This window comes from Balaenoptera acutorostrata, chromosome 2 (genome assembly GCF_949987535.1).
Source record: "Balaenoptera acutorostrata chromosome 2, mBalAcu1.1, whole genome shotgun sequence".
Classification (NCBI taxonomy): Eukaryota; Metazoa; Chordata; class Mammalia; order Artiodactyla; family Balaenopteridae; genus Balaenoptera; species Balaenoptera acutorostrata.
The window spans coordinates 3730128-3753948 of NC_080065.1; the positions used below are offsets into that span (position 1 = coordinate 3730128).

Consider the following 23821-nt stretch of genomic DNA (forward strand, 5'->3'; position numbering starts at 1 on the left):
CAGATAAGCTGTCTCCTTTAGCTGGGCTCTGCTGGGATGCCGAGTGAATCAATCAGGCAGGCAGCCTGGAGGCGGCAGCAGGCAGTGTGGGTTGGGCGGTCCTCCCCCCGGTCTGCCTGTATCCATGACGTCCATGCCCGCCCTCAGGACATGTCCAGTCTGATGCACACCATCTACGAGGTTGTCGATGCCTCAGTCAACCACTCCTCGGGCAGCAGCAAGACCCTCCGAGTGAAGCTGACTGTCAGCCCTGAGCCCTCCAGCAAGAGGAAGGAAGGCCCCCCCGCCGGCCAGGGTGAGGGCCTGGGCTCCTGGGCTGCAGCAGCTCCCTGCTCAGGTGCCCTGAAGACCCCGCTTTAAACGTCAGCCCACCCCTCCTTGCAGGCAGGCCTCCTGCACCCCCTGCCCCCGTACTGCATCTCCCCAGAGCTCCCACTCACCCTGCCGGGGGGTGTTAACTGTGCCTACTGTTCAGTGCCCCCATCACAGAAAAAATCTCTATGGCTTCCTGAGCGTGGAAAGCGGGGCCTGGCACCTGGCGAGGGCTCGAGCTGCTTGTTCAGTGAAGGAATGAGTGCGTGGGTGCTTGAGTGAGTGAATGAGTGAGCGAACGAGTGGGTGAATGAGTGCGTGGGTGCTTGAGTAAATGAGTGAGCGAACGAGTGGGTGAATGAGTGAGCGAACGAGTGGGTGAGTGAGTGAGTTAAATGAGTGAGCAAACGAGTGGGTGAATGAGTGAGTGAGTAAATGAGTGAGCGAACGAGTGGGTGAATGAGTGAGCGAATGAATGAGTGAACGAGTGGGTGAATGAGTGAGTGAATGAGTGAGCGAATGAATGAGTGAACGAGTGGGTGATTGAATGAGTGAATGAGCGAATGAATGAGTGAACGAGTGGGTGATTGAATGAGTGAATGAGCGAATGAATGAGTGAACGAGTGGGTGATTGAATGAGTGAATGAGCAAATGAATGAGTGAACGAGTGGGTGATTGAATGAGTGAATGAGCAAATGAATGAGTGAATGAGTGGGTGATTGAATGAGTGAGTGAGCAAATGAATGAGTGAACGAGTGGGTGATTGAATGAGTGAATGAGTGAGCGAGTGAACGAGTGGGCGAGTGAACGAGTGCCCACCTGCCTCTTTCAGACCGGGAGCCCACTCGATGCAGGATGGAGGCGGAGCTGCCCGAGGACCCCCGGGTGGCCGACAAGAGGCTGTCCACGCACATCAGGTGAGGGGCTGGCGTCCAGCTCTGCGCTCCTCAGACGCGGGCGGCCCAGCCACACTCCTGCGTCCCACAGGCCTCCGGGGCTGTCCCCTTGGGGTGGCCCGCCAGGATGGGCACCTGGGCACAAAGGCCTGGATGCGGCCAGGGAGCCCCGGTCACTCCCTGCCATGGGGTGGGTGGCCGGCCCTCGGGCTGGAGCTGGGCGCTTCCAGCGTCGTCTGAGAGGCCGTGGGGCTTGAAGGGCAGCAGGGGTTCGGCCTCCAGACCCTCAGCGCAGCTGCTCCCGTGCGTCATGGCTCCACTCACTGGGGCAGCAGCCACGGAGCCCTAGCCGGCGTCCTAGGTGACGCAAAGACAGCGGAGGACACTGGGTGGGACCGTGGTCCTGCGGTCCCCTTGGCCCCTGCTTGTCCTAGCACCCGCCCTTTCTGGGCGGGCGTGCTGTTCAGAGCAAACCCTGCCCCCCGTGCTGCACCAGGAGGCCCACCGCCGACCCCCACCCCTGCTCTGAGCGGGGGCCGTACTGCGTGGACGAGAACACGGAGCGGAGAAACCACTACCTGGACTTGGCAGGAATTGAGAACTACGCGTCTAAGTTCGGACCAGGTGGGTCCTGGAGACCGGGCCCCTGGTGCCAGGCCTGAGGGCGCCGGGTCCCTGCGGCGACCCAGCTGGGGCCCCGAGTCCCAGAGTGGGCCATTCAGGTGTGCGGGCAGGACCGGGTCCGGGTGGGATGTCCCAGGCCCCGCCAAGGGTCTCACGGGTGCCGTGTCTGCAGGGTCCCCCCCGGCGCAGGCCAGGCAGGAGCCCCCGGCCAGGGCCGCGCACCCGCAGGGCCGGTCCCGCTCCCAGGAGTCGGACGCGCACGCCGCGCACCATCGCCGCTGCCTGGGGCTGGCTGAGCCCGCCCTGCTGGCCGCTGAGCCCGTGCCCCGGGCCCTGGACCTGCCGCCCCGGCCGAAGGGGCCGGAGAGGCCGTTCTTGAGGTCCCCCCAGGGCTCGGGGCGGCCGCCTGGGGCCCCCGGCGGGGGCAGGCCCGGGAGAGCCTTCAGCTTCCACCCGCCGGCCCCCCAAGCCCAGGCCCCGCCCCAGGACGGTCACCATGTCCCGCAGTCCCTGCCCCCACCCTACGGCCACAGGCGGTGCCGGCAGAGGGGCCGGGAGGGCCACTCGCCGCTCAAGGCCGCGCCGGGCCAGCCCGCGGCGCTGGAGCACGAGGCGGTGCGGGAGCTGCCCCCCGCGCTGCCGGGCGAGGCCTACGCGGTGCCGACGGTCCAGCGCCACGAGCACCACCACCACCACGAGCACCACCACCACCACCACCACCACCACCACCCGGCCTAGCGGCCCGACGCGCCGGGGACCCACGCGGAGGGGCCTCTCACGCCGCGGCACCCCCACCCCGAAGCTCCCGCGTCATCCTGAACACAGCCGTACGCTTAGCCGCCTGCACCTGCTTCTGTCACGACGCCACGGCGAGGCCCGCGGGCTCGAAGGGACTCTGCTCGGACGGCCTCGGCGTGCTCTCCTCTCGGAGCCCCGCTGGGTGCGTCTCCTGTGTGGCAGGGGGCGCGAGGCTGGTCACCGGCCCCGGGTGGCCGGGGGCTTTGTGGCTCCTGTGGCTCGTCCATGCTGAGCCCGGGAGGGGCGGCTCGGGGCAGTCGCTGCTCGGGGCCACGTGTGCGGTGGCGAGTTCCAGCATGCGAGGCCGGCACGGATCACGGGGGAGAAGGGGGGCCACGCGGGGGGCCAGGGGAGCGGCCGGAGTACAGAGAGGCGGAGGTGAAAGCCAAGAGGAGGGGCGGCCAGGCAGGGCCACAGGCGGTGCCCCCAGCACCCTCAGAGGACACAGGTGGCCAGCGGGGCCAGGGCAGTGTGGGCGCCCCCGAGACACACGGGCAGCTGGACAGGAGGCGGGCGTAAACCGTCGAGTGCCGGACACAGTTTCAGCTTTGGAAATGCGCGATTCCCTTTGGGAGGCTGGGAAGAGGGCTGCAGGCGAGCAGGAAGTCTGGGTGTCCTGGAACCTCGGCCCGCGGATCCCCCAGAGGCAGGACATGCCGCGGCTCCGTCTGAGATGAGCAACTTGTGAATTTGTGCAGCTGGTTTTGTATTTGCCTCCTTGGCACTGTTTTTAAGGATAAAGCAAATTGGTGGTTGACCTGTGATTGAGTTCTTCCCCAGTCATAATAAAAATACGTGCATTTTGTAACATGTCACACCTTGTTCTAAAGTGAGTTTTCAGTCGAATCGGTCTGTCCCGCTGCACCAGTGTGTGGCCACGGGTGCAGACAGCTGGCCGCTCAGCTGGGATGGGCCCACGGTGCTCGGAGAGAGCATGTCCGTCGCTGTTTGTACGTTTGTAGAAGTAAAATTAACGCACGTGCAGGCACACAGAGCTCCGCATTTATGCATAACTCTTCTCCCACTTTACTGCTCTAAAAAAGCAAAATAAAAAAAACCCTAAGCCTAAAATTGGGTTCATGCTATGGGCACACTTCACACCTCTGTCTGGGGCTGCGTGGGCCGAGGCTTATGTGGAGACGCTGGCTCTTTGTGGATGCACCTCGCCTCCATCTCCTCCTGCCCGCTTCTAGACGCCGTGCTCGTGGCTGCTTTAAAAACCCCTCTGGGCTTCCGAGTGGCTGGCGTCTCTGTGAGCTGCACCCTGCGTGCTCAGGGAGGAGCAGGTGTCCCACATCTCAGGGCTCCGGGGATCTCAGGAGCAGACGCAGGCCGGGCCCGGGTGGCCCAGAGGCCAGCGGCCGGGTGTGGCCCCGCGTGGACGAGTCCACGTTCCATTCTGTTGTCATGAACCCAGCTCCATGTCACCTGCCCCTCGGCACCAAATGTTGGCCCCGACCCCGGTCCCTTCCTCAGTGTGCAGAGCTCCTGCACCCGGTCCCCCATGAGGGGACTTTCAGTCCCAGCAGACCCGTCCAGCCCTGCCACCGCCCACACCGCCCTCAGGCAGAGCTCGCTGGCCGACCGGGAGTGTGCTGAGGCCTCAACGTCAGCCCGAGTCCGGATGCCGGTTTTAAAGACAAAATGTAAGTGAAATGCCATCAAACGGACCAGAAGCTGAGTGTGTGTGTCTGCTGCCTGTGGATCCGGGGAGGAGAGAGGCCCACCCTCCCTGCCGCCACTGTGGGTCCAGGACGGCTGAAAGGGGACAGAGAGCCGCTTGAGAGCAGCGACGAGGAAGATGACTTACGAGCACACAAAGGGCCCCGGGCGGCCGCGGACACGTTAACTAAACGTCCACACGTGGAGCACAGCTTGTCTCCCGTGGACGCAGCAGCTTGACCTGGGGCGGGGCCCCGGGACCACATGGGCCAGGGGAAGCAGATGCCCTCCTGGAAGAAAGGCTGTGAGACAGAGGTGGGCGGGGTCAGCGGATCTGTGTCCAGCCTGCTTTGGGGGCAGCTCCTGCCCGCTGGGCCTGGGCGGGGGGGTGGGGCAGGGAGGAGCCAGAGGCCCCAGTGCCGAGTCCACCAGGAAAGCTGTGTGGTGACTGGTCAAGTGCAGAGAGATGCCTTCTGTAACAGAAGCAAAGCGCCTCGTTACTTATTTGTTGTTAAGTGTAGATTTGGCTACTGGACGATCCCGAAACTGGCCCAACCTGTGTCTTCCTTCCTAAGAAGGCCCTCCCGGAGAGCGTGTTGCCCGATAAACCTGGTATGAGTGAGCGAAGGTCTTTGCGATACTTGGGGGCATGGCCTCTGGTCCTCGGCTGATCGCAGGGCTGTCAGCTTGGCCACCCCACCTCCTGGTCCCCCGTCCACACACCGGCCTCCCTCTCGCCCCCTTCCCGGGCCCGTGCTCTCGGCCGCTCCGCTCGTGCGTGCGGTCGCTGTCTGCTCGGCCCGAAGGCGAATCCAGAGAGCGAGCAGCCCGGCTTCCCGGTGCCACACCACGCGGGCCCCTGGCCCCTGCCTGCCCCCGAGCCCGGGCGTCTCTCTCCTCCGTGTCCCTCTGAGCACAGACACGACGTGGTCACTTATGTCTCTGCACTCGTGGCACCTGGTGTGGGACGTGGGAGGAGACAGCCTGCCAGGGGCCCCACCCTGGACCCCACTCCTGCTCCCAAGGCCACTCTCCACCTCATTCCCTCACTTCTGCCTGCAGCCCTCATGCGTCTCTGCGCCTGCGATGAGCCCCGTGCCCCAACCCCGCGGGCCGGGCCAGCCTCGCCTGTGCCTGCTGCCCGCGGGGCCTGTTCCCGTCTGCTCCTGGGGCACCCACAGCTCGTCCTGGGCCCAGGCTCTTCACGGGAGCCCAGCGAGCACGGAGGGGGAGTGAGGGAGGGAGGGAGGGAGTGGACGCCGCCCGCCACCACCAGACACAGGACGGCCGCCGCCCAGTCTGAGCCTGGAAGGACCAGGAGGGCAGTGCCCGCCAATGGCCATTGTCCGAGAAGTGGGACCCGGGGCCTCCCACGGGCTTCGCGAGCGACATGCTCCCACCGTACACACACCCACGGCGCCTCCGTCAGGGCTGGGGGTGGCTGGGGGGTCGCTGCCCCAGGGGGGAGCCAACCATGGACAAGCCCGCGGCCCCAGCTGCCTCTTCGCCCTCCAAAGCGCCTGGCGCTGAGTCCGGCGGGGCTGCATCCCCAAGGCGACCCCAGGCGGCTCCAGGTTGAGGGTCCACGCACACTGCAGGGAGGGCCTTGACCGCTCCGTGCCTCCCCAGACTCTGCAAACAGCAGGTCGGAGACACAGTTGGGCGGCCAGGGTTAGAGCCGCTGCTGGCGTCCACGGCGAGGGGGCAGCACAAGGGGGGCGCTGGGAGGGAGCAGGGGTCAGACGTTGCCAGGGAAACCGGGGAGGCAGCCAACGGGGGCAGCGGCCGGGGAGGCTGAGGATTCACCACCTCCTTAGAACACTTCTCTTCGCCCTAAACAGAGACCCCGTGCCCGCCAGGGGCTCCCACTCTCCACCCCGGCCCCCGTGTGTACCGTCAGCCGGTCCATCTGTGGCTCTGCCCACTCTGGACATGTAACGGGAACCTGACGGTCGTGCCCGGCATCTCTCTCACAGCAGAATGCTCTCGGGGCTCACCTGTGTGGCAGCATCAGCACTTCGTCCGTCTCAGGACTGAGTCACACACCATCAAACGTGCACACGCTGTGCTCGCCCACGTGCATCAGCTGACACGTGGGCTGTTCCGCAGCGGGGCAGCCGTGAGTGCTGGAACAGGCGCTTTCACGGCTGCTCGGGCATCCGTTTCTCCTGGCTTTTACGTCCAGGAGTGGAGCTGCTGGGTCTCCTGGTTTAACACATTTAGGAGCTGCCAACTCTGTCCCCACAGTTTCTCTACGTCCAGGCAACACTCGTCAGTCTCCTTTCTGTGGTCACGCCTACATCCTCGCAGGCAGGAAGGGCTGTCTCGCCACGAGCCCGTGTCAGGACACAGGGCCCCTCGTGACAGATTCTCTGCCGATTCCACCCTGATAGAGATGACAGGTGGTTATCTCAGCCGACAGCAGGATTTCACTGCTGTGCTGCACACCCACCATGGGGGGACATGGGACAGCTCCCTGTTGACAGCAGCTTTCGTTCTCGTTTGGTTTTTACTTCTTTCAGCCAATTCACATGATGATTCTTTCGCCATCTGAGTGTGCTTTCGCTGATCAGACCTGAAATAAACTCCTCCAAGAAAAGAGAGGGAGGGGAGCATCCCCAAATGTTTAATTTCTATGCTGAACGAGTCACAGGAGATTCTTCAACATACTCAGATTTTATACAATTTTATTCTTCTACTAACAAAATCATACAAAGAGCCTAAAAAAGGAGAACATGAAGTCAACTTTAAAATGGCTGCAGTTACGGTTACACAGTTGACAGTACGGGAAGGATGCCCAGTGTAGACAGACACAGCAGGAGGCAGGTGGAAGGCCCAGGCACCTCCGTTCCACGTGAGCTGGGGTCATGTGACTTAGAACAGGGACTGGCGGCCCCTCCCCAGATGCGCGAGGGGTCTGGAAGCCACCGAGGTGGGTTTCACTGCCTAACTCAGCACTGAACCAAGACCCCCCACTCCCCAGCCCAGCTGTGGCATTTGGCACATGTTGTGGCCGCCGAATGCTGCCCGGCCACCCCTCAGAAGCGTCTGGAAGCACACGCTTAGCCCCTGCCTGACCTGAAATCCATGCACCAGGCCGATTCCCTTGGGAGCCCACGGAAGCCAGAGAAAGCCAACGGCTGGTCTGTTTGGAGCCCCTTTCACAGAAGCTATCTCCTTATGGTCAACTTTTATCACTCAAACTCCCCCAGGTTTTTAAATAAATAAATAAGCCATCGGGAAAGTGAGGCACAAATTCCTGCGACAACATACAGTGGACGTGATCACGCGTGTAAAGTGCAAACAGTCCAGGATCATTGGAAGGTATCGTGTCAGCGCCCTCGATGTCGCTGGGACCACCCGTCAGTGCCCTCCATGTGGCTGGGACCACCTGTCAGCGCCCTAAACACAGCTGGGACCGTCGGTGCCGGTGGGAGGGACACACAGGCTCAGCTGACAGCCGGGTGCCGTGACTGCTGACGCCACAGGCCCTCCGGCGGCTGCAGCCTCGTCCCCTTTCTCCAGCGTGAAGTGTGGAAACTGAGATCACAGGGGCGGGCGCACGTCAGACGCTCAAGTGTGTGGCGCTCGCAGCCCCGAAGGCTCCCCCGCTGCTGCCTGCAGGTTCCCGGAGCATAAACGCAGGCGGACGCCCAGCTGGGAAGACCCGGTGCCTGAGCCCGGGCCGCCTGAAGGGCCTGCACGGAGTTCTCAGCTGCCGAGGATCAACCTGTCTGTGGGCTTCTCGCAGGCACCCTGGGGTGGGCGGGATCTGAGTGACCGTAACTGCACGACAGCCCAAAGATCCAACCCAGGGAAATCGATTCTAGAATCCAAGGGGCTTCCCACCTCCTCTGTCATCACGAGACGGCCGGCCATGTCGCAGGTCACGGCCAGCCTCGCCGGGGCGGGTGGGGGGAAGGGGGGCACGAGGGCTTCGCGCCTCCCTCGGCCGCGAGGAAATCTTGAGTCAGGTGCCGGCTCTTGGCCCGGAAGGAGAGCCCCTGGAGGCATGCAGGTGCTGGTCGGCAGGCGTCGCGGCGCCATCCGCACACCCGCCGGGCACAGCCCCGAGCGGCCGGACGTTAGGAGTAGATGGTGACCACCTCCCGGCCGCTGCCCCTAACCAGGAGGGCCCTGTTCAGCCCCTCGGTCAGGACCTCGAGGAACTCCATGTCTGGGGGCACCGAGTCAAGGACAAAGCCAACCCCTCCAGGTGCGTGGCCGCAAGGGTGAACGGAGCGCCTTTACCACCCAAGAGCCCACGTCCGCTTAGGGCTCGGCTGGAGAAAGAGGCGAGGACGAGACAGGGAAGGCCAGGATCCGGGGCCTTCGGGGGAGGAGACTCGGGGTGGGGGGTAGGGGAGGAGAGACCAGTGTGAGGGGAAGAGCGGCACTGACCCTGCCAAGGAGGGACCTGTCCACTCGCCAAGAGCCTGGATAGGCCGGGGAGTCCCGGTCAGCACAAGGCACAGACTCCTGAAGCGTGTGCTCAGCCTGAGGCTTAAAACCCGGGAACAAGGCTGCTTACCTCCTCCCACCTCCTCCCGCCCCCGGGGGGCCGACCTGTGACCCCGAGGCGAGGACGACAGCCTCGCGCCCCGCGGCTGGCCCACGAGGGCTCCACCCGGGGCGGGGGCTTCAGGGCACCTGGTGCCGGGAAGGGCGTGGGGGTGGAGCCATGGCTCTGCCACGTCCTAGAGGCGGGCGGGAAGGGGCCCAGACGGGCGGGAGCTCAGAGCCCAGCGCCGGCGAGGACCCAGAGCCGGAGCTGCAGCAGGCGGGCTTGGGGCCGCTGATGCGGCGACCCCCCGCCGGGTGTTCGGTCTCTGAGCCCACGTGCTCCTCACTCGCCACCCTGACCCAGGGGGCCACTGTGATCCCCACGGGGGCCCCGGGAAGGCCACCTCCTCAGTCACGTGGCCACACTGCCCCCTCGGCCCCGGTGCTCACGCCCGAGTCAAGCAGGGGCGACTCCTGGGGCTTCCCTGCCTGGCTGCCCTGGGGCCCCAGCAGCTCAAACGTGGGGAGACGCACACTCGCCCGCTGGCTCCCGGCCCCCTGCCGGCCACGTGGGGACCAGGCAGCTGGCAGGAGCCGCCCGCTCACAGCCTCTGCATCCGCCTGCCCACGGCCCCGCGGGCGGCCCATGGCGAAGCGGCTCTGCTCCGCGCCACCCGGGCTGGCCGCCCCCCCCCGCCCCTGACGTCGAGGGCCCCGCGGCTCCCGATCCCTGCCCCGGGCGTCCCCACTGAGCAGGAGAGGAAAGAGGTGTTATCCTGCCGCGGCAGCGGCGCCCCGACATGGGGACAGCGTCCGGGAAAGGATACAGTTCTCGTCCCCCTGCCGGTTTCTGGGGGGGCCCGGCATGTTCAGCAGGACCAGCTGGGCATCCTGGGACTTGTCAAGGACAACGCCATTGAGCTTCACGGCCGTGTGCATCCTCCGGACGTTGGACTGGTCCCTGTGGGAAGAAGACGGTCACTCGGCAACTCCAGCCGAGGTCCTGGGTGCCGGGCTCAGGCCCCACCCGGCCCGCTCCACTTCCGTCCGAAAGGGCGGGTGAAAACAGATCAGACCCGCCACCCGGAGAACCCCCGGCATGGCGATTCCACGCGGAGGCCAAGATGACAGCCGGGCGAATCAGCTTCTGCTCCCAAGCACTGCCCCTCGGGCGGGAGCAGCCCCTTCGACGGTACAGCGTGCACCTCTAGGTCACGGAGCGTCTCCCGCGGAGACCCTGCCCTGCAGCTGAGCCTGCCCTAAACGCTGCCCCTCGCTCCTTCCAACGCAGGCTGGGGTCCAGGGCGCTGCAGAGAGGCTGAGCGAGGAAGGGCCCAGCCCTCCACCCGCTCCGGAGGCCCGAGGTCCTGGAACAGAGCCGGAGATTCTGGCCGGGAGTGCAGCCGCCATGAGGCCCACCCCCGGCTCTTCGTCCACCCGGCCGACGGCTGAAGGACGAGAGCCCCGCCCTTGGTGACCCGGACCCCGTGCCCGTACGCTCACTGCCTGCCTGGTCCCCACACTCCTCGAAGCGGGCGGACCATCCACTGTGCACCCGTGGTTCCCGAAGGGTCCCGGGCAACCAGGCCTGGCAGCGGCCCCCAAGGGAGGATCCCCGGGGAAGCAAGACTGGGGACACCAGGCGTTCAGGCGCCTGCGTGCTTGCCCTCCCCCCTCCCCAGGTCCCTCCCCAGTGAGCTGGGTTCCAAGAAGCAGGTGGCAGACCCCCCGGCTGGGAAGACCCGCCTCACTGCACCAGCAACCCCTCTGCGCTGGGTGCTCCAGCACCACCGCCAACTCTGGGGCCGCACACAGGATACGTAGCTCAAAGGTCACCCGTGCCTCAGACATGAGAGGGACGGGCAGACGGGCAGACATACACACAGAGGCCGCCACACAAGGGGTCAGGGAAAGGCCCCCAGGATGCATTCCAGGCCACAACCTTTGATCAACACAGCCCTTAAGCCAAATAAATCCAATCACAGCCTCCAATTACCAGGGGGGAAACGGGGGGACGGAGCCCTTGCTTTCCTCTCTCCAATTTTATCTGGTAAAATTACAGGTCGGGTCTCTGTCCACAGCAGTCGGGGGTCTTTCGTTACAAGAACCGTGAATCAGTTGCCAGGATGGACCACAATTACCAGTGCGTTTGGGGACAAGGCGATCCCAGGAATGCGTGTGGGACACTGAAGGGCCTCTCAGGGTTAACACTCTGAAAACACATATAATCTTAAAATCAGGAGTTTGGGTCTGCACAGACCCGCAGCTCCAAGATGACAGGCCCCGTGGAGGCGAGAGAGGCGCGGACGTGGGGCTGGGCAGCCCGTGTGTCCAGGAAGTTAACGGAAACCTGCACTGCCTCCACAACCGGCCACGAGGCCACCAAATGGAAACACGTGGCCATGTGCTGAGCCTGAGAAGGGCTTCCCACACGGGGTCCTCTGAGGCTGGGAACTGCATGTGGGGCGGGGGCCGCCCGGGGCGGAGGAAGTCTCCGTGGGGGCAAAACTGGAAACCCAGGCCCTTGGCTCCTGACGGAGACACGGAGGAGGCCGGCGAAACAGAGACGCCCACACGCCTGGGGGCCAGCGAACCCCCCGCAGGGCACCCACCGTGGCGACCTTTAGTTGGGCACGTGCCACCTGTGGGCCGACCTCCAACCTTCCGGGAGCCCCTCCAGCCCACCCCGAGGAGAAGCCAGACGGGAGTGAGGTCCCGTCCCCCGCTCGCATCCTGCTGACCCCTGCCAGGTGCAGGCGGGGCACGGGCCCACGGCTCACTGCGCCTTTTGTGGGGGGACACGCACTCCTGTGTCCACGGGCTTGTTTTTGTCTTTTTAATTAGGAGGCTTTACTCGTAGGGCACTTCAAGGTCGTGAAAACACGGCAGGAGGTGCAGTACTCGGCCCAGCGTTTCCCGACTCATCTGCACGTTTTGCTCCCTCAGTGTGTGATGATGCACTCGGGTTTAGGGGCTGGAACAGGAAGTGAACCCCAAGTCCTGAGGCTCCATGAAGCACGCTGGCCGGGCTCCCATGGGAGGGAAAACAGCCCGAAAATCATGGGGGAACCAGGGGTGGACAGATGCACAGAGAGACAGCAACCCCAGGCGGGCCCTGGAGCCCTGGCCCTAAGCCTTCAGGGGCCGGCCACGCAGAGGTTCATCCACATCCCTTCTCACGAGACTAAAGGTGGCAGCTTCCTATGGGGCAAAAAGGCACCCGGTGCCGGGCAGACGGGAGGAAACGCCGTCCTGGGCGAGCTGAGATGAGGGCCGAACCGCAGCCCCAAGGGATGTGGGTGAACGATCGCTACCAGCTACGGGCACAGCACACGCTCTGCTCCGCTGTAGAGCCGCTCGGGACCAACCGCCCTCCAACCTCAGTCCTCACGCGCTACCCAGAGAAGGGATTTCGGGTATGTGCCCTGAGCCGCTCCGAACGGAGTGAGCAAACTAAACAGGAAATTACTGAAAGCCACAGTGGGCGAGCGCCACCTGCACACGGACACGCGCACGTGGCCCAGGCACATATACACGGACACGCACACACGGGCCAGACACATATACAAGGACATGCACACACACCTGGCACGTACACACGGCCCAGGCACATATACATGGACACACACACACTCACAGACATGCGCACACGGCCGAGGCACACATACACGGACACGCATACACACCTGGCTGAGCACACACACTGGGACGTGCATGCACACACAGAACTCGGCACACACACGTACACGGGCACACCTGCACACAGGGCTGAGCACGTATGCACGGACACATGCACACACAAGGCCATGCACGCACACTGGGACGTGCACACACACACAGGTCTGTGCACACACATGTACTCACGGGCACACTCACACACGGGGTCCTGCACACACACAGGGCTGTGCACACACTCGGACATGCACACGCGGTTCACGGGGGCTGTGCGTGCAGCGCATGCCAGGCAACCACGTCTACGAGGTCCCGCGTAAAGGGAGTGACTTACAGGTTTCCCCATTCTCTACATGGAAGAGAAAACAGAGAGCACGTTACTTTAAGAGGAAACACGACACACGCTTTGCACAACTACTGGGCTCACCCCAGGCTGCCCTTTCTCAGCTGACTGTGGTCCTCCTCAAGCAGACTGACCCCTCGGGCCCCCCCGGCCACCCAGGCCCTGCCGACGACTCAGGGATCCAGAGCTCTGCTCCGCCACCGAAGACCCGGGAGATACTGTCCTAGTCCCCCACTCGGGACCCCTCCCCAGGTCCAGCCACGCCACCAGCTGGCACCTGTGCCAGCCCTGGGGGCCCTCAGCTCAACACCACAGCCAAGAGCCAAGGAGGGGGATGGGCCCTGGCCTGACGGGCAGCCTGGAGGTCACCGCGGGGGTTCAGGCCTGACCTCTAGGTGCTGGGACACCCACCAGGAACACTGACGGTGGCATCGCCAACTCACCACCCGCGTCCCCGCTAACTGGCCCTGGAAGGAGACTGCGGCCCTGGGCCGGCTCCGCCCTCTCAGAGGCTGGGTGTGCCTGCCGCTCCGCACGGCGGCAAAGGGGCCCCTCGTGGCTGCGGGCTGGCGCAGGTGGACACTCACGGCTTCAGGCTGAAGAGATCCCTGAACCCGGACACGCTGGCGTCCTTATTCCGGTGCTTCTCGGCGACCAGCTTCTCCTTCGTCCAGGTCATCTGCACCTTGTCCAGCGTGGACGGGGCCTGGGTCCTGGCGGCCATGGCCGAGTGGGAGATGGTGTTCCTGTCGTGGATTAGCTGCGCCTGGTGGGACAGCAGGACAGTCAGCAGCCGCACCGTGACGGCAGGAACCCACCCCCGGGGGAGGGGGCGTGCACAGGGAGAGAAGTCGGCCGGCCCCGGCCCCGAGACAGAGCACAACCCACGGGGCCTGGGGACGTCTGGGCTGGCCCTCCCAGCCCCACCTGGCCAGGCCCCTCCTCCTGGGCTCCAGACCAAACCCATCGCTACATTTCTGTCTCCTCCTGTCCCAGCTCTGAAAGCCCCTGAGAAAGGACCTTTCCAGACTTGTTGACAGGAGATGTTGACGTGCACGTCTCTGCACTGGACACAGCGCCGCACACACAGGCTCTGCCTTGACCTGCCCATCCGCCCGTTCACTTGCTCATCCTTCCATCGATCCATCTGTCCATTCATCCGTCCGTCCATCCATCCTTTCCCTCACCCACCCCATCCATCCATCCATTCATCCTTCCGTCTATCCATCCTTCCAACCATCCATGCATCCTTCCTTCCATCTGTTCATCCTTCCTTCCATCCGTCCATCCTTCCTTCCATCCATCCATCCATCCATCCTTCCATCGATCCATCCATCCATCCACCCACCCATCCATCCATCCATCCATGCATCCTTCCTTCCATCTGTCCATCCATCCATCCATCCATCCACGCATCCTTCCATCTGTCCATCCTTCCTTCCATCCTTCCATCCATCCATCCTTCCCCTCACCCATCCATCCACCCTCTCACTCATCAACAGCAGAGGGGCTGTCAGGGAGCCCATGTCCTTGGGGTGGGGCTGTCAGTGCCATGGAGTCTGGGGAAGGGCAGGTGCAGGGGGAAGGAGCTCCCATGTCACACAAGGTGCCTGGGGAGCTGTGTGCAAAGAAGGCACTGACGACAGCCAGAAGGAGCTGGAGGAGGCCTGTGGGGGTGAGGGGTCGGGGCCCCCAGGAAACCGCAGCGGCCTGTGTGGCGAGAGCGAAGGTCACTCAGGCAGGGACAGGGTCAGGCCGTGCAGGGCCGTGGGGACACGTGAGCTGGGACAAGGCTGGGAGGGGTGTTAACGAGTTGGCGGCTGCTGGTTTGAGGATGGAGGGACAGGAGGAGGTGGCCGGTCAGGATATGACGTAAGAGAGGCGGGGCCGTGCACCAGCAGGACGGCCGGGCAGACACGGGCCCTGACCCCGGAGGCCTGTGAGGGCATGACCTCGAGCCACGTGGCGAGGGGGGGTGGGGGCAGAAGCCACGCCGTCGGCTGTTCACAAAACCAGGTGTGGGGACAAAAGCTCGAGGAGGCCTCAAGGACCCTGTCCTGACAGTCAGGCGGGGCCCAGGAAAGGACAGGCCAGTGCGGCGCAGGTGGACACACCCCACTCTGTGCAGGGGCCCAGCAGCAGGACCCCCGTGTGGCCCCACACACCTCCCGCTCCTGCTCTGTCTTGGACAGCTGCATCTGCTTCAGCATCTGGGATCTCTGCTCCATCACCAGCGTCCGCTCGTAGGTGAAGGCCGAGATGTCGTTCTCGACCTACAGGTCCCGAAGCACGGAAGCAGATGCGAGCACACACTGATCACCACTCGCCCCCCCGTCCCCCAGTGAGCGTGCTGGGCGCCTGGGGGCCCCCGGGCCGCCCTCTGGGGCTCACAGCCCCGGCCCCGGCGTCCCCACCCCTACGTGTGAGCGTGCAGGTCACGACTGAACGCCCTCCACCCGCCCCGGGACCCACGTTCACTGACACACGAGACACCCACGAGGAGGAGGCACCACAACCGTGGGCTCCGGACACAGGCCGGCCCACACGCGCCCCACAGGACCGACCGTGACCCTCCCGCTGGCCCTGGAGCTCAGATCCCCCGGGAGGCGGCCAGTCCCGTGATCAGGCTCGGTCCAGCCGGGTCCCCCTCCCATGAGCCCGCGACCCAGCCCAGTCACGAGAAAAGCATCAGGCAAACCTAAACTGAGGGACTCACGACAAGTCGCCTGACCCTCCTCGAAGCTGTCGAGGTCACGGAAAAGAAAGGAAGGAACCCGAGACGCCGTCACAGCCAGAGGACAGAGAAGGATGTCGCGGACAGGCCAAGCAGGCCGGCCCTGGGCTGTAAGGGCCGTGGGGACCCTGCAGATCAGAGCTGTGTCCGCCCGGTGCCCGCGCTCGCTCACCATCTCCACCACCTCCACCTCGGCGCTGATCCGGAGGTGGTACAGGAACGTCTGCAAGTCCTTCTTCATCTGGATGCTGTTGTCGTGCACCTGGGCCACCGTGAAGATGCGCATCTGGCACCTCCTCCACACCTGCGGGGCGGGGGGCGGGGGGGCGGTCATTCCTGCCCGCTGTCCACCCCCTCCCCCGTGACCCCCATGGCCCCGCCCCCACGTGACCCCGCCCCCACCTTGTGCTGCCGCAGCAGGAAGGGCAGCAGCATAAGCAGACCCCCGTCATGCACGATCCACCACACGTCGATGTACCCGTCGCTGAAGCGCTCCTGGTTTTGCGGAAACAGATCCACGTTCTTGGCCACCAGCAGGGCCTGCTGCGCCGCCGTGGTGTCACGGACGGTGTCTGTGGAGAGGTCACGGGGTCACAGGCCCACTCAGCAGAACCAAGCAGCCTGGACTCACCAGCGGGATGGGGGCAGGGGAGCCCGGGGTCCCCACGAAGCCCCTTGCGGGGCACGGCCCTTGCCCCCCATCACTCTGCGGCCCAGCCGGGGCGCCCACGGGAACCGCCAAATGGGGGCAAGACCAGGGGAAGGGGCTCCCGTCGCAAGGCTTCCAAACGGCCCGACCCACCAACAAAGTTCTTCCAGGAGAAGGGACTGTCCTCCCGCTTCCAGGCCTCGGGCCAGGCCATGAGCACGGTGTTGTGCTTCATGCCCCCCAGGCCGGCCGACTGGATCAGGTGGGACATGCCGTCCCGAAGGCTGGACGACACCACCAGCTGGCAGAAGCCCTTGGCCTTCTCGGTGCCCATCAGGGCCCGGATGTTCTGCAGACACAGGTGGGTCGGGTTTGGGGTGAGGGGCGGGCGGGGGCAGCAGGCGCCAGCACCCACCTACCACAAGGGGCCGGGCGGGCCCCACGCGGACTCACAGCCTCTCGCCCGGAGGCCAGAGGCTCAGGGGGCGCCCCTTGGTTCCTGGAGTCGAGGCCGGGCCCGGTGCCCTCGGGCACTGCCTGCGTGTGCACACGAGCACGAGTACACGCGCGTGTGCGTGCCCACAGGACAGTGGGGGTGAAGGGCACCGCTGCGGGCACGCTGGGACCTGCGGGGTCACAGACCACCCCCTACTGCACAGGGACACCCTGGCCCTCACTCCTGGCTTGTGGGAACCTTGGTCAGGACGCGTCAAACCGAACAGCTTTTCCCAGAAGGCGGTGGTGCGGGAGTGAAACGCCCGGCGGGTGCAGGGCTGCTCCCGCGGCCACGTGCCAGGCACCCGACCGGGGCAGCTCCACGTCACAGCGCAGCCCGGCACACCGTGACCACGGCAGGCCTTCTGTTGAGGTGGCGCTCCCCGTGCAGCGGGTCCTCTGCCGGCCATGCCGACTGGCCCTCGGTGGCCTGGCTTGGGGGTGGGGCCTCAAGCCACAGGGAAGCACTGCCGGCCCGACACCACATGGAACTGCCCCGCTCGAGTCCAAACCCCCCGGCTCCTCCAATCTGTGTCTCCCCGGCTGGGACGCGTCCCCCGTGCAGGTCCCGCAGCGCACTTTGGAACGCGGACTGTTTGTCTCCGAGTCGCGCAGGCTGTGGGCGGAGGGATTCTGCCCCGGGGTGGCCTCCACTCAGAATCTCACCCCCACCTGAGTCAGGTGATTTAGAAGACGAGATTTGGGACCTTGAGCTGCTGGCACTCACACGAGATTCTGCACTTAGTTGACATTGTAAGGGGTTGAGACTTGGAAGGATGCAGTGATGAGATAAACGTACTTTGCACATGAGGCAGGTGTGCATTTTGGGGGCCAGAGGACAGACCACAGTGGGTTAACTGACGGTGGCCCCCAAAAGATACACCCACTTCCTAATCCTGAAAACCTGTGAATGTGGCCTTATTGGAAAAAAGTCTTTGCTGATGTAATTAAGTTAAGGGTCTTGACGTGAAACCACCCTGGATTATCCAGGTGGCCCCAAATCCAATGTCAGGGACAGGAGAGAAGACAGACACAGAGAAGCCATGTAAAGACAGAGATGGAGACTGAAGGGATGTGGCCAGGAGCCCAGGGACACCTGGAGCCCCGGGAGCTGGACGAGGCAGGAAGGACCCTCGCCTGGAGCTCAGGAGGGAGCTTGGCCCTGGGGCACCTCGACGTGTGACTTTTGGTCTCAGAGCTGAGACAGGGTGAATCTTGGTTGCTCTAAGCCCGTTGCCGGTGCTTGTGGCGGACGCCCCAGGACCTCATGTGAAGGGTTGGGGCCACGTCCCCCCTCGACCACCCGGACTCGAGCCACCACGTCGAAGGGCTGCTGGCTCCAGAGGGAAGAGTCCGAACAGGTGCTTGGACGTGACCCAGGGCCGCCTTGGTGCAGCTGTAGTGCAGTTCAGGGCTCCCTGGACGCACGCTTCCTGGAGGCCAGAGGCCAGGGGCTCGGCCCCATCAGGACAGTCACTCAAGGGGCTTAAGGGCCACACATTCCAGCTCTGAGACCAACAGCTTCTCAGGTCACTGGTGGAAATGCTGACCTGATGCTACGGCTTCAAGGAGACACAGGGGGTTTTGTGGTTCTTCTGTCCCGCTGCCGGGAAGCCCACTTCGCTGCCTTGTGAGGTTTCGGGGCCCCCACTACCCTGGCCTCGCGGGAACTTCAAGGGACAGCCCAGCGGTACCGCCGGGGCCTCGGGCACAACCTCCACACCCAGCTCCTGGGGCCCTGAGGACCACGCCCCGTGGGACCCAAAGTCAACGTGTGAGCCCTTCCCTGCCCCGCAGAAGACCAGCCTCGTTCACGCTCCCGGGAAGGGGAGCACAGCCTTTCCCACGTCCCGGCCAGCACGTCGCAGCTGCTGAACCGTCGGACGTGAGCTGCTCAATCCCCCTAACCCAGCAGGAACCAACAGGGCCCTTCCCTCACGAGGCCTCTGCTTCCGCGGGCGGGACACACGCTGAAAAAATCGAGGCAGGCCCAAGTGCACTGCCCAGTCTTCGACCTACAAAGCCGGGTGGGTGCCCAGCGCCCCTCCAGCGGGTGAGATGCTGTGGGCTGCACAGCAAAACTGGCTGCACCCGACCGCAGCCTCCCTGGGGTCCGCACCCTCTGAGACCCCGTGAGCGCCTCCACCCAGCCCCTCCCCTCGGGAACACACTGGGCTCTGAGCGCCATCCGTGCCGGACATCTGGGGCGAAACCCAGCTGTGCCTTCCTTTTCCCAAGGCAGCAACGGGACACAGCCCTCCCAGTAAGAGACGGCAGAGAGGGGCCTGAGGTCGCCCTGCTCCCCCCCCGGCCACGCGGACCGGCCTTTACGTAAACTACCAGGCAGACCGGAACTGGAACTTGGCTCGGAGCCTCAGGGGCACCAGGGAGAGAGGCTCTAACTCCAAGAATCCATCCTAGGAGCAATCCCCCGTGGATGGCGACACATGTAAGTGCTGCTTGCACCACGCTTCCCGGCACCAAAGCGCTGGGAGCCACCTCCACCCCCAGGACAGCAACTGCACGGAATAAAACTCAGAGCACCTCCACGAAACAAACACTGTGCAGCTGTCCGAAACAAAACAAGCGCCCGGCCGATTGGAAAAGCAACAGTTCAAAGCAAAATAGGTGTGTTAAGTGGTATTTCTGCAGGATCGTCTGTTTAAAAAAAACCAACAGGAGAAAGTCCAAAAGGACACGTAGCAGGTTATGATGTTAGTGTCTGGAAGGAGGGCTGTGAATCCCGCCGAGTCGGTGCTATCTCGGGCAGGGACCTGGAGCCTTAGACCCCTGCTCCGTGCTGGAGCCCACCTCCCCAGCCGCGCTCTGCCCCCTGCCCGTCCCCAGAGACGCTGGCAGGACAGAAGGACCTGCGAGCGTAAGAGAGGGAAGACGCTCCGTCAGCGCCTGCGCAACGTCGCACACGAGAGCTGGGACCTTCCCACCCTCGGACACGGGTCTGGAGTTTCTTCACGCCGACGCAGGGAGCTGTCGAGAAGGCCGAGGCACCAGCACAAGGAGGCTGCCCCACCAGCGAGGAGGACACACCACGTCTGCACCCAGGATCACGGCCACGACCCCGGCGTCTATACCCGGGGTCACAGCCACAACCCCAGGGTCTACAGCCAGGGTCACAGCCACAACCCCAGGGTCTACACCCGGGGTCACAGCCACAACCCCAGGGTCTACACCCAGGATCACGGCCACGACCCCAGCATCTATACCCGGGGTCACAGCCACAACCCCAGGGTCTACACCTGGGGTCACAGCCACAACCCCAGGGTCTACACCCAGGATCACGGCCACGACCCCAGCATCTATACCCGGGGTCACAGCCACAACCCCAGGGTCTACACCCGGGGTCACAGCCACAACCCCAGGGTCTACACCTGGGGTCACAGCCATGGCCCTGGTGTCTACACCGACATCACGGCCACGACCCCAGCGTCTACACCCAGGGTCACAGACGTAACCCCAGTGTCTAAACACAGGATCACGGCCACGACCCTGGTGTCTACACCCATGGCTCACAGATGGCCGAGGTCACCAAGGAAGATGTGTGAGATCACCCAGGGAACTCTACCCCCTAACGGTTGGGCAGGGGAAAAGGAGTCCAAGAATGAATGAAACTGGAATACCAGACAGGGAGGATACAATTCTCAGACAACCCTGGCATCTACACCCATGGCTCACAACCAAAACCCTGGCATCTACACCCAGGGTCACAGCCATGACCCCAGCATCTACAGCCAGGATCACGGCCACAACCCCGGCATCTACACCTGGGATCGCAGCCACAACCTCGGCGTCTACACCCACAGCCAACACCAACAACTACCCCGTGAAACCCCTGGGTCACGACGATGCTGAGAAAACGGCCGGTGCCTCTGGAGAGATGAGGAAGAGGACACAGCAAGTCCCCTGAACAAGCTGCACCAGAGCCGCTGGCTGCCAGGGCGGGTCCCCGGGGGCCGGCTGTCCAGCCAACCAAGGAAGCGGGTGTCGATGCCTCGGGCTACACAGGCCACGACCCCCTCCAAGCGGCCGTGCCTCCCCCGCGTGCTCCGGAGAACTCTGGGCGCAGCCCGGTTTACAGACACCTGGACAGCAGGGCTGACCCGGACGCCCGGGCACAGCCGCCAACCCAGACGTGGGGACGGCTGACGAAGGACCCACCCGAGAGTAAGACGCAGATGCCCCCGCCAGACGGGAAGCCGCCCGAGCCCAACAGCCGGGGTGGAGAGCAGGCAGGCTGGACGCGGCCTGTGGACGGGCGTGGTGGGGCTGCTGTGAGAATCGCCTCCTGTTTCAGAGACAGACGCGCGGGGTCTGGGGTGAAAAGACAGTGAGTGGTGGATCGGTGTCGACACTCCCGGGGTGGGGCGGGCAAGCAAGGCGACAGGACGTGGGCCACGCTGGGACGGCCACGTGGTACCATCTATCGTTTCTACGTATGCTGGAAACTGCCCGTGAGACGGGGTCTGAAGCTCAGGCATCGGGGCTGCCCCGGACCGAGGTCAGAGGTCGCGGTAGCACCAGCTGAGCGTCCGAGTCACGATGACGGAGGCCTGGCCTGGGTGCCCTGGACCCGCCGTCCCCCCCCTGGCCCGTGGAGCCTCTGGACGGGCAGACCCGGCAGCACAGGCCCCGTCGTGGGAGCCGACGAGACGCCACGGGCGCCGGGCCCGCCCGTCGGGAGGCCTGCCCCGAGGCTGCTCTCGACGGCCCCGAGCACCACCGCCGTCTGTGGTCTTGGGGCCGCGCACGCCAGACTCTCCTCTGCGGGTCTCCCTCCTGCTCGTTTCAAACTCAAAACCTGCCGTCCAGTTGGAGACAGGACGCAGCACGACACACAGGACGGCGGTCGGGCGCACAGGTGGAAACCCAACGGCTCGAACCCGGCGCGGCCCCTTCACCCCCTCCCTGGCACCTGGCCCACCTCCTCGGCCCGCCGGGCCTCCATGTGCTTGTCCAGGAAGGTCCCCTCTAGCACGGAGCCCACGATGGTCAGGCCCTTGCCGGCCTTGAGCTGCGAGGTGAAGGACAGCAGGCGGGGGTGCTTCACGTGCTGTTCCGCGTCCAGGTTCAGCATCACCAGCACCTGCGGCCTGCCGGGGGCGCGGGGGCCGGGAGCTGTTACCATGGCGACTCGCCACCACCCTCCCCGCAGGCGAGCTGGGTGAGACCCCTCCCGGGCCACGCACCCCAGGCTCCCCGCTGGGCAGCGGGCTCTCGGCACAGACAAAACCCGGGTTCTGCAGGGCCAGCCTCCCCACCCTCCTCCCAGAGGCGGGAAGACTGTCAAACGCCCTCCAGCCACGGCAGGCCCCCCGAATGGGTCAGCTCGCCTCCCTCCTCCCCCTCCACCCCCGATGCATCTCCACCGGGCGATCGGACCCGAGCTGACCAGCCCAGGCTGACGTACAGGGACAAAGGTGCTAAAAGCTTCCTTGACAACCGTCTCCTGACGGGGGTGGGTGGGTACCGTCTTCTCTCTGCAGCCTGCTTTTAGGAACGGGCATCCGTGGGGTCAGAGGGCATGAGAACACTCACCTCCAGTTCTTGGTGTGGAGGGGGCCATGTTCCACGTGCAGCAGGGCGTAGCGGGCGGCGTTCAGCGACAGCCCCCGGATGCCGTCGCCCCACTCCTTCTCGGCCCTGCGGGGCAGGGGGGCAGTGGTGAGGCCCCGCCCACAGCGCACCCAGGTGGCCACTCAGGGCCTCTCAGCGCTTCTGTGACAGAGAAGGGGGCTTCCGAGAACGGGCGGGAGTAGGAAGCAGCAGGACATGGCGAGGGGCACCTGGTGGGACGGGGAGGGTGGAGGCGGCACTGGCACCCACGTAGGATCTCAGAGTCGGGGCCATCGATGGGGCAGAGGAAGGAGAGGGCGCGGGGAGGGATCTCTGACTCAGGCCGTGGCCCGGCTCCCCAGCAGGAGCGGTCACGGCCCCCAGACCCTCCTTCCAAGCCACCCTGGAAGAGCTGGGAGAGGACTTCAGGCAGTGTCCCTGGAGGCCCTCCCACCCCCCGTGCCCTGAGAAGCCCCCCTAGGTCCCACCTCCCCAGGGCCTCACCCCCTGGAGGGGGCCAGGGCGTCCAGGGGAAATGCCCCAGTGATGGACCAGGGGCTCTGAGATGCACTTAACCTGCCCACCGTTTCGGTTTTTTACAGTGTACCTTTCAGAAATGTCTATTTCTGAAAATCCACTGCACATCAGTGCTATCGTTAAATATATTTCAAAGTTTACAAACAGCACTGCTAAAAAAGTACAGTATACTTACACATAGATACACATAGATAAACCTAATGAAACATCGTAACAAACGTGCAATCAATTAGAAAGAGCAAACGTGGTTATCCACCTGTTAGGAGCTCACAGGCAGAAACCCATGCAGCCCCCAGCAGGAAGGATGGGCTTTGACCCCTCGGCTGCTAGAGGTCCCTGAGCACCCAGCCCGGGAGAGGGGCCAGCGGCAGCTCACCCACGGTACTCGATGTACTTGTAGATGCAGCCGGCAATGAGCATGGCGCAAAGGGCGTAGTACCAGGAGCAGATGAACATCAGGGCGAAGCACAGGCTCATGCCCAGGAAGGAGAGGGTCCTGGGGGACAGGCAGCTCAGAGGGGGCCCACACCTCACCGCCCGGACCCCCAGACCGGCACCTGAGCAGCTGCCTTGGAGCCCAGCAGAAACCCTTGCTTTGGTTTCATCCGGAGCACAGCAAGGATGCCGTGGCCGGCTCCTGCACCCGGACCATCCCAAGGGCTGAAACGGCCCCGAGGCGCCCACAAGAGACCCGGCTCGGAGACCGGGCTGGCCCCACGAAGGACAGCCAGGGACCCAGGTGGCAGCTGGCCCCCAAGACGCACCGCGTGCCCCAGAGAAGGGAGGGGACCGGGCTCCCCATGGCCGCTCACCAGTGGTAATACTTGAAGCGCGGGCGCCAGTTGGGCGTGCGCAACAGGGTCTGCAGGGCGCAGGCCAGGTTCACGAACATGTAGCACATGAGGAAAAACCTGGGGACACGAACAGCGGCGTGAGGGGCGGGCCAGGTCCCGCAGAGCTGCCTGAGCTGCCGCCACCTCCCCCGGGAGCCCCCTTGCCCACATCGCGGTCCCCTCCTGTGGGGT

At 64.4% G+C, this 23821-nt stretch overlaps 2 protein-coding genes across 9 annotated transcripts in view; one reads left to right on the forward strand and one right to left on the reverse strand.

Moving 5' to 3' along the window:
* Positions 1-3445, forward strand: part of NKD2 (NKD inhibitor of WNT signaling pathway 2) — a 28221-nt gene extending 24776 nt beyond the window's left edge. For both annotated transcript variants that reach the window (XM_057541041.1, XM_057541042.1), the window contains 4 exons: positions 148-295; positions 1145-1229; positions 1705-1832; positions 2005-3445. In XM_057541041.1, the coding sequence (XP_057397024.1) occupies positions 148-295; positions 1145-1229; positions 1705-1832; positions 2005-2570 (927 nt within the window). In that variant the 3' untranslated portion in view covers positions 2571-3445. The remainder of the gene's footprint in view (positions 1-147; positions 296-1144; positions 1230-1704; positions 1833-2004) is intronic.
* Positions 3446-6962: 3517 nt separating this feature from the next.
* SLC12A7 (solute carrier family 12 member 7) overlaps positions 6963-23821 on the reverse strand; it is a 67346-nt gene continuing 50487 nt past the window's right edge. For 5 of the 7 annotated variants that reach the window (XM_057540503.1, XM_057540506.1, XM_057540502.1 and 2 more), the window contains 12 exons: positions 23609-23707; positions 23173-23292; positions 22242-22346; positions 21628-21796; positions 16347-16542; positions 15947-16116; positions 15717-15848; positions 14976-15083; positions 13398-13576; positions 12802-12816; positions 9623-9756; positions 6963-8469 (listed from right to left, as the gene is read on the reverse strand). In XM_057540503.1, coding sequence (XP_057396486.1) covers positions 8378-8469; positions 9623-9756; positions 12802-12816; positions 13398-13576; positions 14976-15083; positions 15717-15848; positions 15947-16116; positions 16347-16542; positions 21628-21796; positions 22242-22346; positions 23173-23292; positions 23609-23707 — 1519 coding nt within the window. In that variant the 3' untranslated portion in view covers positions 6963-8377. The remainder of the gene's footprint in view (positions 8470-9622; positions 9757-12801; positions 12817-13397; positions 13577-14975; positions 15084-15716; positions 15849-15946; positions 16117-16346; positions 16543-21627; positions 21797-22241; positions 22347-23172; positions 23293-23608; positions 23708-23821) is intronic. The other 2 variants (XM_057540504.1, XM_057540501.1) reach the window with 2 other exon arrangements.